Genomic DNA, 16,013 nt, shown 5'->3' on the forward strand with positions numbered 1-16,013 from the left:
ATAACTTTGCTTGAAAATTTTTGTTTATAAAGTTTTGTACATGTCCGAAGACATCTTCTACAAGAATTCAGCTGAAATAAAACAAAGTTCATAACCATCTCTTCCCCTTAAACATGCTGGCTGTTGGTTCTGTCCATGTACCAACTGAATTGAGCTGATGATTCAAAATTTATGACTGTAGACAAGTCAATAGCTCCTCAAATACCTTACCTACTGATAACATTGATAGTGTGGTGTCAACTACCTACTGAATACACTGATAGTGTGGTACAAAACTTAATGTTATGTAGTAATGGTAACAATTTTTTTTGTACAAAAGTATAGTTTTTTATATATATAAAATTTAAAAACATTTTCAAAAATATACAACTATGGAAATATATTTTCCATATTAACAATTAGTATAAAAATAAACAGGTATATTCATTATCAAAATATCTTACGATTAGCTGATTATCAATAAAAAAAAAGTTTGAAAATACGTATACATCTCACAGACTTTGGGTTTCTGTATCTCACAGTGGAATGTTTCCATGCTTCTTTGTAGGATTTGTCACTTTCTTGTTGGCCAGCAGGTCTAGGTCACGGCATATCCTCCACCGAGTTGTTCTTGGTTCAATTATGTCATCGACAAAACCTAAAACAGTTGAAGATTAAAGACTCATCAGAAAGCCTATACATATAATATGGTCATGGTGAAGATAATAAGCAGTACAATCAATATAGGATTAATATTCATTTTTGATTTAGATGAAAAATCCTCCTAATGAATTTTGATGAAACTATAAAATTTTGGAGTTAATGAATATCAGGAAGCCTATCAAACCTTCATTTGGTTTCAATGAAATTGAAATAACTATACTGGTTTGGAGTCAATTATTTTCTTTTCAAAAAAAAAAAAAAGAATCAGTATCAAATTTATTGCCATTTGAATTCGTGACTCGAGATTGGTACAGAAAACCAATACCCTTCATTTCTGTTGATTGAGTCATTACAGTCTCGTGCCAAGTAGGGCCGTAGTACCACTCAATGACCAAAAAATGTAAACTAATACGTTCACATACCACTGATAGTATGTACAGAGGTTGTTACGCTGTAAGAATATGTACAATAGACAAAAGTAGCCTACTGTGTAGTTTGTCCATGTTGAGACGGTAGGTAAGTGAGAGCCATGCCCCTTGGAGCTTGCACTGACCTCTGACAGCTGCAGGGAACGGATTGCCGAACTTCTCCACGTAGGCCTCTTCGTAGCGAGATGCGTCTGGCTTGCTCTTGTAGAGGATGGAAACTGCTCCTTTGGCTCCCATCACTGCGACCTCCGCAGTCGGCCAGGCGTAACTGATGTCACCGCGGAGGTGCTTGGAAGACATCACGTCGTACGCACCGCCGTATGCCTGGGATTGCGATATTGTGATATTGAAAACAGGCAGATCCCCAAACAAATTTGGAACATAACATCCATTTTACAGGAAAACTTTTAAGAAAACAATATTTAATGAAAAGTAGTTTTGATCCAATAAGGCATTAATTTAAATACTTTTATAAAAAGCTTACAGTATAAAATGAATAGGTAATATTTTTAAATTTCTTATAGAAAAATAAGTAAAATACAGGATCTACAATTTACCCGTGAACTGTCATAAGAAATTAATGGAAACAAAATAAATAGTGTTGGGCCGATTCCTAAAATATACCGATTCCGATTCCATTTTCGATTCTTAAATTAAAGGGTCGATTCTTCGATCCGATTCCGATTCCTTAATTTTTAGCTGACAATGTTCAACAGAGTAATATACTCAGAAAAAAAAAGGTTGTTTATGATTTTAAAAATATAATTGCATAATTATATATAATATATATATTATTGATATAATTGTGTTTCATTTTCTGTGCAGAAATTAACATTATATACAGCTTATATAATGTTAAAAAGTATGTTCATTACCATCAAGTTATGCTACCTTGAATTTCTAGCACAAATTGGCCTTTTAACCTTGCATATAGTTAGACGAAACATGTGTTCAAACACTGCCAATAATCAAAGATGTCTTATGATGTATTTTGTAAATAATGTTATAACTTAACCAACTTTTGATACCTTACATTATCAACTCAATTAATTAATTGTAAAAAACGAGGTTTGTACGTTTAGGTTAAGAATTTTATTTTCAAGCGCAAGTAAATAATGATCCAAATAAAATGACAATATAACCTCGTTGATACATATTTCAAGGGACCATCTCACTTGGTGAAAAGAATAAATCCATCCAGTCTTGCAGTTCTTCACAACCGTAAAGAGAAAATAAATTTTCGGTTCTTGACTAAGAACATTCTGTGCATGTTTAGCACCTCAAAATGTCCACATTTTATGGTGAGATTTTCTTACACAAAATAATTAAACTCTTAAAAAAATCGCGTGTTAACATTTAATTCATTTCAAAAATTTATCGGAAACAATTCTGTTAAACACAACTACTTTCAAAAGGTTGTTTATGTCTGGTAATAAAAATTTACGAACGTTTCAGCAGCAATGTTTGGAAATCCAGATTAGCCAACTGCCTTTCCAAAAAATAAAACCTGGTAAAAGTTGTGATAACTTAAGTATTAATATCTCCAGTGTAGAAGTGACTGACAGTACAATAATAGCGAATAAATTTAATAATTTTTTTATTGAAATCCCACAAAAGATACAAATGGAAACAAACCTTAAATACAAGGACTATAATCAAGATATTGACCATCATAAACCTATGCATATGCATCATAAGTCGTTATTCATAAAACCTATTACTACAGATGATATTGTCAATGTTATAAATAGCCTAAAAAATAAAAATTCCTTTGGATTAGATGGTATTCCAGTCACAATCTTAAAAAAATGCTCCAATTTGATTAAATCCCCATTAACATACATATTTAATGAATGTCTATCACAAGGTATATTTCCTGATAGACTTAAGTTTGCAAAAATTGTACCAATCTATAAAAAAGGTGACAAAAAACAGATGGATAATTACAGGCCTATTGCTCTTCTTTCCTCCTTTTCAAAAATTCTAGAAAAGGTTATAGCAAATTCTTTGACTAAATTTCTAAATAACCAAAGACCAATAACTAACCATCAGTTTGGTTTCATGGTAGGAAAATCAACAGAGCAAGCAATTTTTCGTTTTATTAATAATACTCTAACATCTTGTGACAAAAAATGTTTTACTAATTGCATCTTTGCCGATCTTTCAAAAGCATTTGACTGTGTTAACCATGATCTACTTTTGATTAAGCTAGAAAACTGTGGTATAAGAGGTGTGGTTCATGACTTATTTAAATCATATCTTAATAATAGAAAACAAGTTACGTCAATCATATTTACTGAAAATAATTATACGACAGCATGTTTTTCTGAGCCAAAAAATGTTACACAAGGTGTGCCGCAAGGCTCTATTTTGGGTCCCATCTTATTTAACATTTATGTAAACGATTTCCCAACAAGCTTAAAATTAGGTTATCCAATATTGTTTGCCGACGATACAAGTATATTAATTATGGACCCAAATAGACATACATTAGAAACAAAAACCAGGCAAACACTTACTGATACATTGCGATGGTTCTCTACAAATAATCTTACCTTAAACTCTAATAAAACTGTTATTATGCAATTCGCATTGCGGAGAAGCAATTCATTAATACAAAATAACATTAGGATAGGTGATGATATTTTTTACTATGTAAAAAGTAATAAATTCCTTGGTCTTACTATAGATAACACTCTCTCCTGGACTGCACATGTTGATAACATCTGCAAAAAATTAAGTTCAACATGCTTTGGTATATATACATTAACAAAATTGTGCTCCAGTAGTGCTGTCTTATCTTATTATTATTCAAATATACAATCTGTTATTAGCTATGGTATTATATTTTGGGGGAATTCCTCAAATTGGAAAAAAATATTTATTTTACAAAAAAGAATTGTGAGAATTATATGTGGTAAGGAACACAGAAGTCACTGTAGACAAATTTTTAAAACAAATAAAATAATGACTGTGGTAAGCATATATATATAAAACAATATTGTTTTATAACAATAATATACAATTAGTAAAAAATAGTGATATACATAAATATTTAACAAGAAACGCTGATAAAATACATAATGTACAGCATAGAACCAAAAAATATACACTAAATCCATTTTATATGGGCATGAAATTAATTAACAAACTCCCAAAAAGTATTATGGAAAATAGTAATAACCATACATTTGCATCTCAACTTAAAACCTTTTTACTACAAAAAGCTTACTACTCATTAGAAGAATTCTTTGATAAATAGTATTTTATTTTATTTTTGTATCATGTAAATATGTATTTCTGTATTGTTGTATTTTAGTGATGTTTGCTATATGTAATGTGTTTTTATAAATTGTTTATTTGTCTATGATCATATGTGTAACATATATATATATATGTTTTATTGTTGTTTTTAAATGATGTTTGTTATATATATTGTGCTTTTAAACTGACAACTTCTATCTGTTTGAATTTGTTTAAATATGTATTTGTTTTCATATGTAATACTTATGTAGTATTTTATTGCGGTTCTCTAATGATATATGTATGTGAAATGTGGTTCTGCAAATTGACAACTTCTTCCCATCTGCTTGGGTTGTATAGAAGGCCATAATAAATAAATAAATAAATAAATAAATAAATAAATATATCTAATGTAAAAAGAGCATCGCTGAACACGCACAAGAACGCCGATTTACAGCAATTTGGTTATGTTGCTTTTAAACTTATTTTAATATGGTCGCAGTAATCCACTGTCAATTTGGGTAAAATCTCGTTCAAAAATTATTTCATTTAATTCTGTAAAGTTTAAAGTGCAGAGATGTGAAACATCTTAATTTTCACGTTCACGTCACCAAAGATTTGGTTCATGGCCGTATGGTTTACCATGGCCGGTAGCACAAACAAAAAATTAGGTTGTTTACAATGGCAAATGTAGCTGCCATGATCAAGTTGTTAACGTTTACGTTATTTTACTTGCCGTTTACATTTACATAATTTTCTTTAAACATTTATGGTTTTGTCTAGTTATTTTTTAAGGTTTACTATTAAATGCAGTGCTGCTGCAACGTAATTTCCGAAAAATGCTTTCGTTTAAAGCGGGAAAGTAGATACTGCATTTGTACTATAGGGAAAATGGCGGTGCAAGTAAATAAATACGTTAATTACCGTAATTCGTAAATCAGTTCCGTAAAAAAGATTGTATTATGTAGTTTAAAAATTATATTTGCATTCATTTTAGTATTTTCTTACGTTGCGTAGGAGATGTATTTTGTAAACTTAAAAACAATGCAGGAATCGGTCATGGTCGATTCCAAAACCATTGTATTCTGAATCCCACGATTATACTGGAATCGGTGGGACCGACCGATTCCGGAATCGGAATCGACCCATCACTAAAAATAAAACATTATATCTCTTGAGCAAGGTAAAGCTATATGAAGTGATTGGAATTACCTTGAATTACATTTCTGTTATTTAGCATTTTAAGCAATTTCATAGCTCTATCACTTGTCCCACATTCACTACCAAACATAATTTGTATATATATTTGATGATAGTTTAATTTTGTCAATTTAGTTTTTTTAAACCAGAAGATTTGAGTGATAATTTTTTTTTACGAATTCAGGATACTTCTCTCAGCAAAACTGTATAAGATACACTTTAGGAATAATTATGATATAATAATTTGTAATAAACATATCTAGCTACTTGGAACAATAAAAATAAATTGGAAAGTATTTGTGTGTTTGAAAAATGTACCAATGTCGTAATGTAAAATTTTTGCAATCTATTAAAAAGGTGATTTTATTTATGATTTTAGTTGCATTTGGGTTCTTTATGGTTTATTAACTTGCATTTCAGTGTTATTTTGGTTTCATCGTAAATCACTATATAATCTGGTGAGTGACCATTATTTAAACGCCACGGCCATGTTCCGCTATGAAAAATTTGCAAATTGCTTGGTGTAGATTAATTCCTCTGGTTGATACGCGAGGGATGCTACTGCACTGTGGGTTGCCGTGCCTCACGGCAGTGCGCGGAGACGCACACGCACCTTGCGGGTGATGACGGTGATCTTGGGGACGGTCGCCTCCGCGAAGGCGTACAGCAGCTTGGCCCCGTGCCGGATGATCCCGTTGTGTTCCTGCCCGGTCCCCGGGAGGAACCCTGGGACGTCCACCAGGGTGATGATGGGGATGTTGAAGGCGTCGCAGAACCGCACGAACCTCGCACCCTTCACAGAGGCGTTGATGTCCAAAACACCTGCACAACCACGGGTCCTTGGGTGTTTAGTCTTTCAAATTCTCAATACACCTATTAATCAACCCAAAAGTTTACCTAATTTTATAAGTCAGGTGTCAACTTGCTTGAATTGAACACAGGAATTTTTTTCATGAGGATATTTTGGGGGAAAAAAAAACAAAAAAACCTGTATTAAAAATAAGGGTGCATGTACTTGTGTAGAAGCATTAGAAGTTATACTTACTTGGCATACTAAAGAACTAACTTTAATTTTGCATGGAAAGAATTAATTGAAATACAATAATAAAATAACTGGAGTGATATAAATATACACGGTAAAGTTTAAGTTCAAACAAAAATTTAAATAAATACTCAGAATTCAGTATTAATATAAACACAAATATAATACTAATTATTTAATTAAAATTATTGAGATAAATTTTATTTAGTACTAAAAATCAATAATTATGCTAAATGTTTTATAATTTATTAATGCAAATAAAACATAGGGTAACATAACTTCACTTTTATAAACACAATTTCTATTACTAATATTCACAAATAATTTTTTTTTTAATTACATGGACCAGTGTTCAATATCAAACCTAAGTATATGATTATGAAAGCCCATATATAATTTTTATCTGTATGTAGCTTTTTTTTCTTCTTCCCCATCTTGTGACTCGGCCCACGGACCATTTGCGGCCAGTGGACAATGTTTCAGCGAGTGTATAACTTTTCTTACGATCTCCACTAGTACAAGGTGGACAGTTATCTGGGTGATGAAACAGAGCATTTTATTCAAGATGAAATGTGATGCCAAATAGAGTGCATACATAGTTGGTACTTGTGGAACGCATAATGAGATTTGAGACTGCTAGAGTAAATTATGAACGCTTCCCTGCAAGTCGCGTGCGCTTGTGAACCGTGCTCAGGTCGGCACTGGCACGACACGGCACTGGCACGGCACGGCACGGCTTTTCTGTGACTCACACGAGCGATAACTGGCTGGCTAGTTTCAAGGCAGCAGTCCCAATGCCAGCAGTATTTTTTTCTGTCATAATCTCTAGACGGTAATGTCTAATAATAAAAATATAAAAATGCAAACAAGTGGTACTTGACAGCCCACAAAAATTAAAAATTATTATACAGTTATGTTTTAGATGTATGTATTGTAACTTTTTCTGTAAATTGCATCTACGGTAACACTTTAGTACCTATTTAACCTTATACAGTGTATGTTTTAAATAATAGGGATGAAAAAAAATTTGAATTAATATTATTTTTGACACATTCCTTTAATAGTGTTTTTTTTTTTTTGTTATCTGTTGACCCTGGGTCAGTCATTGCCCCGGATCATTGGGAGTCTACTGCATATGAAAAATGTCTGCCTAAGTTTGTTTCATTCATAAAAAGAGCAATATTAATTGAATACATGTTTCTTTTTAAAATTGTTTTATAAACCTAAACATGAAGAATTGTAATTTCAATGATTAAATTTAGTTATTTTGTTGTTATGTTTTAATATTGTTTTATTCAACATAATTCTTACTTTCAGAAATGTACTTTATAATCTTTGAAAGTAAATAATATATTTTTTTAAATTTAAATTCAGTAATTTTTTTAATGTTACTTTTATTATCTTGAAAAATAACAACAAAAAAGAAATCCTAGTGATTCTAATGTTCAAGGAGACCTACAACAATTTATCTGAAGAACCAATCAGCCTTTAATTACAAAAAGGCAGAAGACCACGAGTGTAGAAAATACTCAAACTTGTAGTACCCTAATGAAAAAAATAAAAGACTCTCTGATACAAAAGTAAAGAAAATAATTTACCTAATCCTATCACATTTTATAAATTTTTGTTTGGATTTCCACACAATATTACTAAAGCATAAAATTATATATTTTTTATTCTGTACCACATTTTTCATTATTTATTCCTGCTCCCTTTAAAAGATTAGTATGGCTATTTTACTGTGCCTCATATAAATACTAATAACTATGATTATATACTGATTTAAAGTCTGTTTCAAATTACAACAAATGACTTACCTGAAGCACTCTTAGGTTGGTTTGCTACAATGCCAACAGTTTGACCATTCATCCTGGCAAATCCTACGATTAAATTCTTTGCATACTTTGGCATTATTTCAAATAAGTCTCCATCATCCACAATGTTGTTCACAACTTCCAACATGTCATAAGCTGAAGTTGATTCTTGCGGTACAATCGTGTCTAGTGATGGAGCATCTCTATCCCTGGAAATAACAAAACTTCAGTATTAGTCTGTTGGAAAATAAGCCAACCCTGAATAAAGGCAAAGCTATTTTGATGTCACCTCAAAAATAGACTGTATTGTTTTGAAATCCCAGATGTTATGGGGTATAACTAGGGACACCAAAAAACTGTAAATAAAATTGACTAATAGTGGTGTTAAAACAAGGCAAATGTGGTGAACAAAGACAGGATAAAATTTTTATGTTAGTTACAAAATTTGATACCAAATGATAATTTTTGCATTTTATTGGCTTAAAATTTGTATTCTTTAACCTTTGAATAGAATCTGAAATATTTTTTTGGTTATTCTGAAGGGAAAATAATTAAACATTTTAAAATGACTTTTGTTACCTCCCGAGATGTTTTCCAGTCATTTTTTGGGAGGGTAATTTGATACTTTAAGTGGTTTACAGTTTTAAATAGTGGTTAGTTTATGTAGTTTAAAAATACTGTGAAATCGATGAACTTTTGGTTTGGTTTGGTTTGGTGTGGTCAGGTCAGTTTAGGTTAGGTTAGGTTAGGTTAGCTACATTAAAAATATGGAACAGCATGGATGGTTGGTTTGGTTATATTAGCTAAATTTTAATTGGTAATTTCTAATGATATTATTAAATAAAGTAGTGCACCAACTTCTTTCATTTGGCATAAACACGGCAAAGCCTACACAATGTATACATTTCTAGATGCTGTAATTAAAACTGAAGTAAATGTAAAGAAAGGGACGGACAGGGCTAAACGAACATAAAACACATTATAAATTATTTATTGGACTTAATTAGAAAATAGTTAAAGTTCTAAGTCCAAATAAATGAGAAGATCGGTTAGTTCTGTAAAATGTTTCACGTTTATTCCAACATTTTCTGGGAAACAAAATTTTTTTCCAACTGACAATTTTTTATGTCACGTCAAGTAATAAAAGAAAAGATACGTAAAACCAGGACTAAATATAACAATGCAGAATATCTTCACTTGTAAACAAAGCCATCCCTGTTTTTCACTAAATAACCAAATATATCAAGATACAAGAAGTGTAACTGTGTTGTACACACAGCAAAAAGTGCAAATCATCGCATGTGTGGCTTTCATAAATTTTATCGCTAGGTGCTGTAATAAAAAAAAAACTACATTCAGATATCAAAATACTTTATTACTAAAATTTGTTTCCTGTGTAGCTGTGTTTTAAATATCTATCAGGTAATTCGTGACATTTTCAGAATAGTGATGAGCCGAGCTATTTTCTTAACCTAATCGAGTCATTTGAATCAGTTCCATATGATGAATTGTTCAAAAGATTCATTCATTTTGTTCTTTTAGTTCTAACCACCTGATTGGCTCGGGTAACTGAAATTCCAGACGTCTAGCCGTATACCCACTGTTACTTTCAAAGCTCTCACAGATAAATTTCGTAAACAAAATTTAGACAATAATTGAATAATAAATGTAACGCCATACTTGTTAAGTCACTAACTTCCACTCCCATCCCTTTTCATGTTTTCAAGTTACCCTTTATCTTTGATTAGTTATCATTTGCTCTTGTGAACACGCATGCTGCAATCACTGACCTCCGATGTCCCGAGTAATTTCACGAATGAATCAGACTTCTCTTGTTCTCTCTGCGTTTTACATTCTCCTAAATCATGCTCAGCTTTCGAGTAATCGACTTAAAGATCAGATCCCTTGCATAGGAAACGACTCATATGCCTAAGTTCACTCAAAGATTCTTTAATTCTGAAAGAATTGCTCATGAATGACACTTCACTATTTCAGAAACGGTTAAGATAAACTCGAGGAAACAGCTGTATTTAGAACCAAAATTCATTTTAACAAAATTTTTCTAGATAGTATTCACGAGAGTCTTTGACTAAACTGTAGTTATCGCATAATACGTTATTATAACGCTATTCGCGAAAATGTCATGATTCCAGATATAACACATAAATCTAATAATTAAATAAGTATTTGAATAGTATTAGATTAAGTATAACTCACCAAAACTTCTTATTTTTCAACATAACCCATTGTTATATCATTAGGTAGAATTGTCTAAGATAATATTGCTTATATTATTCACTATATTTTGTCTCATCAGTGAAGATTTCATATGTAGTTTGTTTGCAGTATGTGCTCATACGCACAGTATCTGTTTGTTTTCCTTCAAGGCTGCAGCTACGAAGCAGCGACTAACCAAGGATCGTCGCACGCCCTGACGGGGGCCGGGTCTCGGTTGGACAGGGGCAGGAAGCCGAGGAACCTGCGCAGCTGCAGGAGGGCGTCTATGTCGTCCCGGAAGGCGTTGTGTGCCACGCCCGACACGGCGGTGTGCGTCCGTGCTCCCCCCAGCTGCTCCTGGGTCACGTCCTCGTTCAGCACAGACTGCAACACGGCGTGCCGACGGTGGGGGGGTCACTCAAGCACTCGACGTCCACGGCTCCTGGTTCAAGTCACTCCGGGGAAAAACAGAGTCGCAACAGTTGCTATAATACACACTTCTGTACAATGAATACACACTCACGATTCTATGGTTTTATTTTTCGGCCGACTTTATTTTTAAAACAAAACGGATTTTAGTGTTATTGTTTTTATTTTTTTTATGAACTCTGTTTAATCATAAAGATAGCATTTATCAACAAATACAACACTTACCTACTTGTCCAGAGATACTTTACCAAAATAGTGTCTTTTGACTGATACATCACCCACTTTAACCATATAATAATTTGTAATAAGTATGTATAGCTAGTGGGAAAAATAAAAATAAATTATGTATACGCAATCACTTCAAAACTACTTTCTGAGCAGTGTGTGCAGCACATCAAAGTATGACAAAAGATACAAAAGAGTGTAGGAACTCTAAACATTCATTATTCTATTTTTCACTGACACGCAATGTATCTGCTGCCTTGCCTTCTTCCAACCCTCCCACACGTACACTCTGTTGTGGAAAGGAGTCACATTTCCAGTTCTACACTGAACTAGTCCATGGCCGTTATTTAGCTGAGAAAAATGCCTCCCACACATGAGAACATAAGTAGCTGTGGAAAATTTGCCCAGCAAACAAGTTACGTATATTTTTACTTGTCTCCAAGGATTCAGAACCTAATTAAAAATCATTTTATCGCTGCGACAGTTTGATGGTTCTATGGCGGAACATTCGCCCTTGATGTGCATGCACTTCTTTTGGGAGACGCAGGCGATCTTACCTTCACGACATCTGGACCCGTGATGAACAGATAGGAAGTGTCATGGACCATGAACGTGAAGTCCGTGATAGCTGGGGAGTAGACTGCCCCGCCAGCACACGGACCCATTATCAGCGAGACCTTTGAAAACATGCGGTCCCACTGACATGATCTGACATGTTACAATTCCAGCTTTCTAACCGAGTGAAACCCTCCCCAACCGACACACAACGACTGGCATGATTCATCTTTAAAGAAACAGCTCTATTGCAACACTGTTAACAGTGAGTGAATTAGCATCGCACCCTCACAATATTGTTTCAAGAAACAAGCAGGATAAGTTCTAGTCATGTTCAAAAGGGATAAATTATTCAAAACTCTGATAATCAAAGCATCTCATTCCATGTAGTACCTACATTATTTTAGTAGTAAAAATCAAGATTTAGAAAAAATTAAAAAAAAAAAAAGAAAGTTTTTTACTATGGTTTTCCATGTATAACAGTGAACTGCTTTTATTGGTATTTCCTAAATTTAAATTGCAGTGCTATTTTGAGATCATTCACAAATATCTGAGTTTTTTCTGCAACATATTTTCAACAGTTAAACTTATCGTTGGGTCAATTTCTAAAAAAATGTCAATTCCATTAACTAAAATACTGTAATAAAATCTCTGCCACAGCCTGAATTACAGTATGCTTTTTTAATGAAAAAAAATGTTGATTACCTGCGGTATAACTCCGGAAGCCATCACATTCCTCAAAAATATGTCGGCGTAGCCAGCCAGGGAATCCACCCCCTCCTGAATGCGGGCACCGCCAGATTCGTTCAGCCCTACGACCGGCGCTCCAACCAGCATTGCCTTATCCATCACCTGCACAGACGACCCACTGCACAGCGGACCAACTGTGCCGACCAGGGCTCTTTCCTTCCTCTGCAGCAGTGGCGGCCTGGCGACCACATCCGACCCGCTACGACGACGGCCCACTTAAAGAACCGTGCAACAAACAAACATTATCACGTACACTGCCACGGATTAGCCGTCTTCACATATATTTAGAACACAGTTCTCGGCCAGAGTGTTCTCACAGAAATAATTCTATATTCTTTCTATTAAATTAATCTTTATATTACTCAATAATATTATATATATTATACATATATATAGAGTATATATATCATATATAAGTTTAATTTAATTTTTTGTGAATACTAATTTCAAAAGACAAATGTTATGATTCTTTATAACATGCCACAATTTTATTTATTAGTCACTTTACAGAACATGTATATCATAAAAAATGCCAAAATGCACAATTAACTAATGTGTGTTCTGCCCTTGGATTAGTTTTGAAAATTATATCTGGCCCCCTCAAAAAGATTTAAGCTGGCCATCACTTTCCTCAAACACACTGGAAATTCATTCCCCAAAAAACTTTAGTTCTGATAAAAAATGAAAATGAAAATTTGAAAGCTTGTTTAAATAAAAGCGAATAAATCATAGTACTTAACCTGATTGGTTATTTCCTGACTATAACTGGACAAGCCTAAATAAATTCCATTGAATAATATGGTGCGAACATGACATCAGCAATATTCCACATTTCAAACACACAGAGCAGCCCTCCATGAACGTACGTGTTTGTAAATAATAAGCCACTCAGTCCTGCGTTTTACTGCGTGAAAGATGCAGCAGTGAAGCCCCATCGCGTCCCCGCGCGAGAACTGCTGGACGCACCTTGCAGATTTTGTTGGCGTGCGCGCTGGACAAGCTACCCCCGAACACGGTGGCGTCCTGGCTGAAGAGAAACATCCGCCTCCCGTTGACGAGCCCGTGCCCGGTGATGACTGAGTCTCCGGGGTACTGGAAACAAATCCATTCTTCACCACTCGTGCCGAGTGAGGTGGCACAACTATTCAACATTGAAGTCGCATTTGAGAGGACATATAGTAATAGTAATAGTAGTAATAATAATAATATAAGAATATGTTAAAGCTGAAATTACAGAACACGACCAAGCACTGCTCACCCACCTTCTGTTTGTCCATGCCAAAGTCTGAACACATGTGCTCCACAAACATGTCGTATTCCACAAAGGTCTGGGGATCACACAACAACTGTATCCTTTCCCTGGCTGTGAGCTTCCCCTGCAAGCATAACATCACCGACTGTGATTCAAGTAGCTCTGTGCTCCCACCATGACATACAGTATTTTCAAGCCAAGTCAATATTTTAAATCAGGATTGTAAAAAAAAAAAAGTTTTATTTTAAAAACCCAACTATTTTTTTTTTGTTTGAACCAGTTTTTTTTTATTATGTTATTAGTTTGGTTCTTAGCATGTTCAAATGAAAGCCATACAACATCCTGCTTTCTGCCACTCATGTTGAACCAGAAAGAACTGAAGTCCAGCAAATCTGTACATCTGACTGGGACTTCAGCACAGAATGAGGATTAGGTATCCATAGAATGTGTGTTTCCCACTGAATAGGGATTTACAGTACTGTCTGCACCTAATTGTGAGTATAGGTTATGTCTGGATGGGACAGTAGGACATGAAAACAACAAAAGATAAATATCAACCAGGGTGGTGTCACACCCGCAGGCAGGCGGGTTCTGGGTGCCAAGTTTACGTAAATGAAGGGGGGGGGGATGCATAACCTCAAATATAAGATCACCTCGTACATATAACCACCTTGAATATAAAAAAACTGACCTTAGAATACAAATCATGAGTGGTACAGTGGCAGAATTGACACAAGAATATAATTTGATGAATTATTGGAACCAATACAATTTTTGAAAAGTGAGCTATCATAAGAAATAACCAGTTGAAGATTAAAAACTGTCTATATTAATGTACAATTAAATTTATTCTGGACTGATTTTCATACAAAAAGTCATCGCGGATGTAGTTGGCACAATGTCTACAAATTAATTTGCAGGTGGCAGGGTTGACACTTTGTTGACGATGATATCATAGTTTAGGAATAGCACTTTTATCACTGTTTCAATTCAGAACCTGTATGTTCTATGATTAAGAATGTGCCGACCTTTATAGCTGATGCACACCGGCTTACAGTGCGAGGGGTTTTGGGTTCGATTCCCGGGTATTGAATGGTAAATTTTACTACATATAGAATGATATGAAAATGATAACAGACCAAATATTTAAAGATCCCCATTGTCGTTGGAGAAATGCTGTAGAACAATAATGAGCAAAAGAACAATAATACAGACTGTTGGCGGTAAAATAAAAATGTAATACCTGCTTTTTCTCATGAGTACATAAAAATTATACCGTATAAAAAAATCTTTTTAAAAAACCCACTTTTGTAAATAATTTTTTTTTTTTTCATTTGGTCAATTCTATGGACATATCCTAAGCTTTGATGGCGTAATGCGCAACAATACAAATACGTCTACTTTAATCACTAGTCAAGGTTTACATCAGCTGATTTTGACATTTTTATTTATAAATTCTACGTGAATTATGAGATCATGCGCAAGAGAACGAAAAACAGCTCCAACATAAAGGTGAATAAATATTTTGTGAAAGTCAATCACACAATTTTACGTTGAATCAAGACTTAAGTTTTTATTAACTGGTGCAAGAGTGCAACGAGACGTAATAATCAATTTATTAACGGAACAATTAGGCACTTTTAGTCAGATTATATCTTATGTTTTTAGTACGACGTATATAATCTAGAGGAAACACATTTCCTGTTTGTTTACAAATACATAGGTGATAATGAATTACTTACCTTGTAATGTTGAATATCAATTTTTTTCTGACCTCCGCCTAGTAAAGCTTCTTTTCGTTTTTCTTTTATATTTTGCTTTACGCGGAGAGTGTGTGCTGCTGTGGAATATCGACAAGCAATATTTTGCCATTGTAAAATCACACAGTTACTTTTTAAACGTCTGGTACAAACGTCTGCCAGCATTCTGAGCGCCATGTTAAATTATTGGGACAGTGACGTTATTTTACCTCAAATATTTATTTAGAAGAAACAATTTTTTTAGTTTTATCGTTACAATTCTGGATGTTTGACTATCACCCTTCATTTGGCCAGTTAATGTAAGATGTAATGTATCACGTCTATAACATTTTCTAAAAATGCATGTTCGATGTTTCTGAACTGTGTATTCTTGACTCGTATAGTGTCGACATCTGTCGGATGTCATTTGTTTGTGTACTAGTTTTTAACAGATCGTTAAGATTTTTGGGAATAATA

General features: G+C 33.8%; 2 protein-coding genes across 5 annotated transcripts in view; one reads left to right on the plus strand and one right to left on the minus strand.

The window, feature by feature from the left end:
* Positions 1 to 5: 5 nt before the first annotated feature.
* LOC134534212 (propionyl-CoA carboxylase beta chain, mitochondrial-like) lies at positions 6 to 15,734 on the minus strand. Its single transcript, XM_063372471.1, has 10 exons — positions 15,540 to 15,734; positions 13,808 to 13,921; positions 13,512 to 13,637; positions 12,501 to 12,647; positions 11,798 to 11,917; positions 10,783 to 10,970; positions 8,373 to 8,578; positions 6,127 to 6,335; positions 1,196 to 1,394; positions 6 to 637 (listed from the first exon to the last, which is right to left on the minus strand). The coding sequence occupies exons 1-10, from the start codon at positions 15,732 to 15,734 to the stop codon at positions 516 to 518; spliced, it is 1,626 nt and encodes a 541-aa protein (XP_063228541.1). The 3' UTR covers positions 6 to 515.
* The window catches only part of LOC134534210 (cullin-3), a 33,684-nt gene continuing 32,827 nt past the window's right edge, over positions 15,157 to 16,013 (plus strand). The window contains exon 1 of one of the 4 annotated variants that reach the window (XM_063372467.1): positions 15,157 to 15,309. The gene's annotated coding sequence lies outside the window, so the exon portion shown is untranslated. Of the gene's footprint in view, positions 15,864 to 16,013 lie in introns of all 4 variants that reach the window. The other 3 variants (XM_063372466.1, XM_063372465.1, XM_063372464.1) reach the window with 3 other exon arrangements.

The sequence above is a fragment of the Bacillus rossius genome, chromosome 7, assembly GCF_032445375.1.
Source record: "Bacillus rossius redtenbacheri isolate Brsri chromosome 7, Brsri_v3, whole genome shotgun sequence".
In the NCBI taxonomy this organism is placed as follows: Eukaryota; Metazoa; Arthropoda; class Insecta; order Phasmatodea; family Bacillidae; genus Bacillus; species Bacillus rossius.

Coding starts and splice junctions, on each gene's coding strand:
- LOC134534212 (XM_063372471.1), bottom strand. CDS start 15,734: ATGGCGCTCAGAATGCTGGCAGACGTTTGTACCAGACGTTTAAAAAGT. Junction 13,638..13,807: donor TTGGCATGGACAAACAGAAG/GTGGGTGAGCAG, acceptor ATTTGTTTCCAG/TACCCCGGAGACTCAGTCAT. Junction 638..1,195: donor GTTCCCTGCAGCTGTCAGAG/GTCAGTGCAAGC, acceptor CAACTGTTTTAG/GTTTTGTCGATGACATAATT.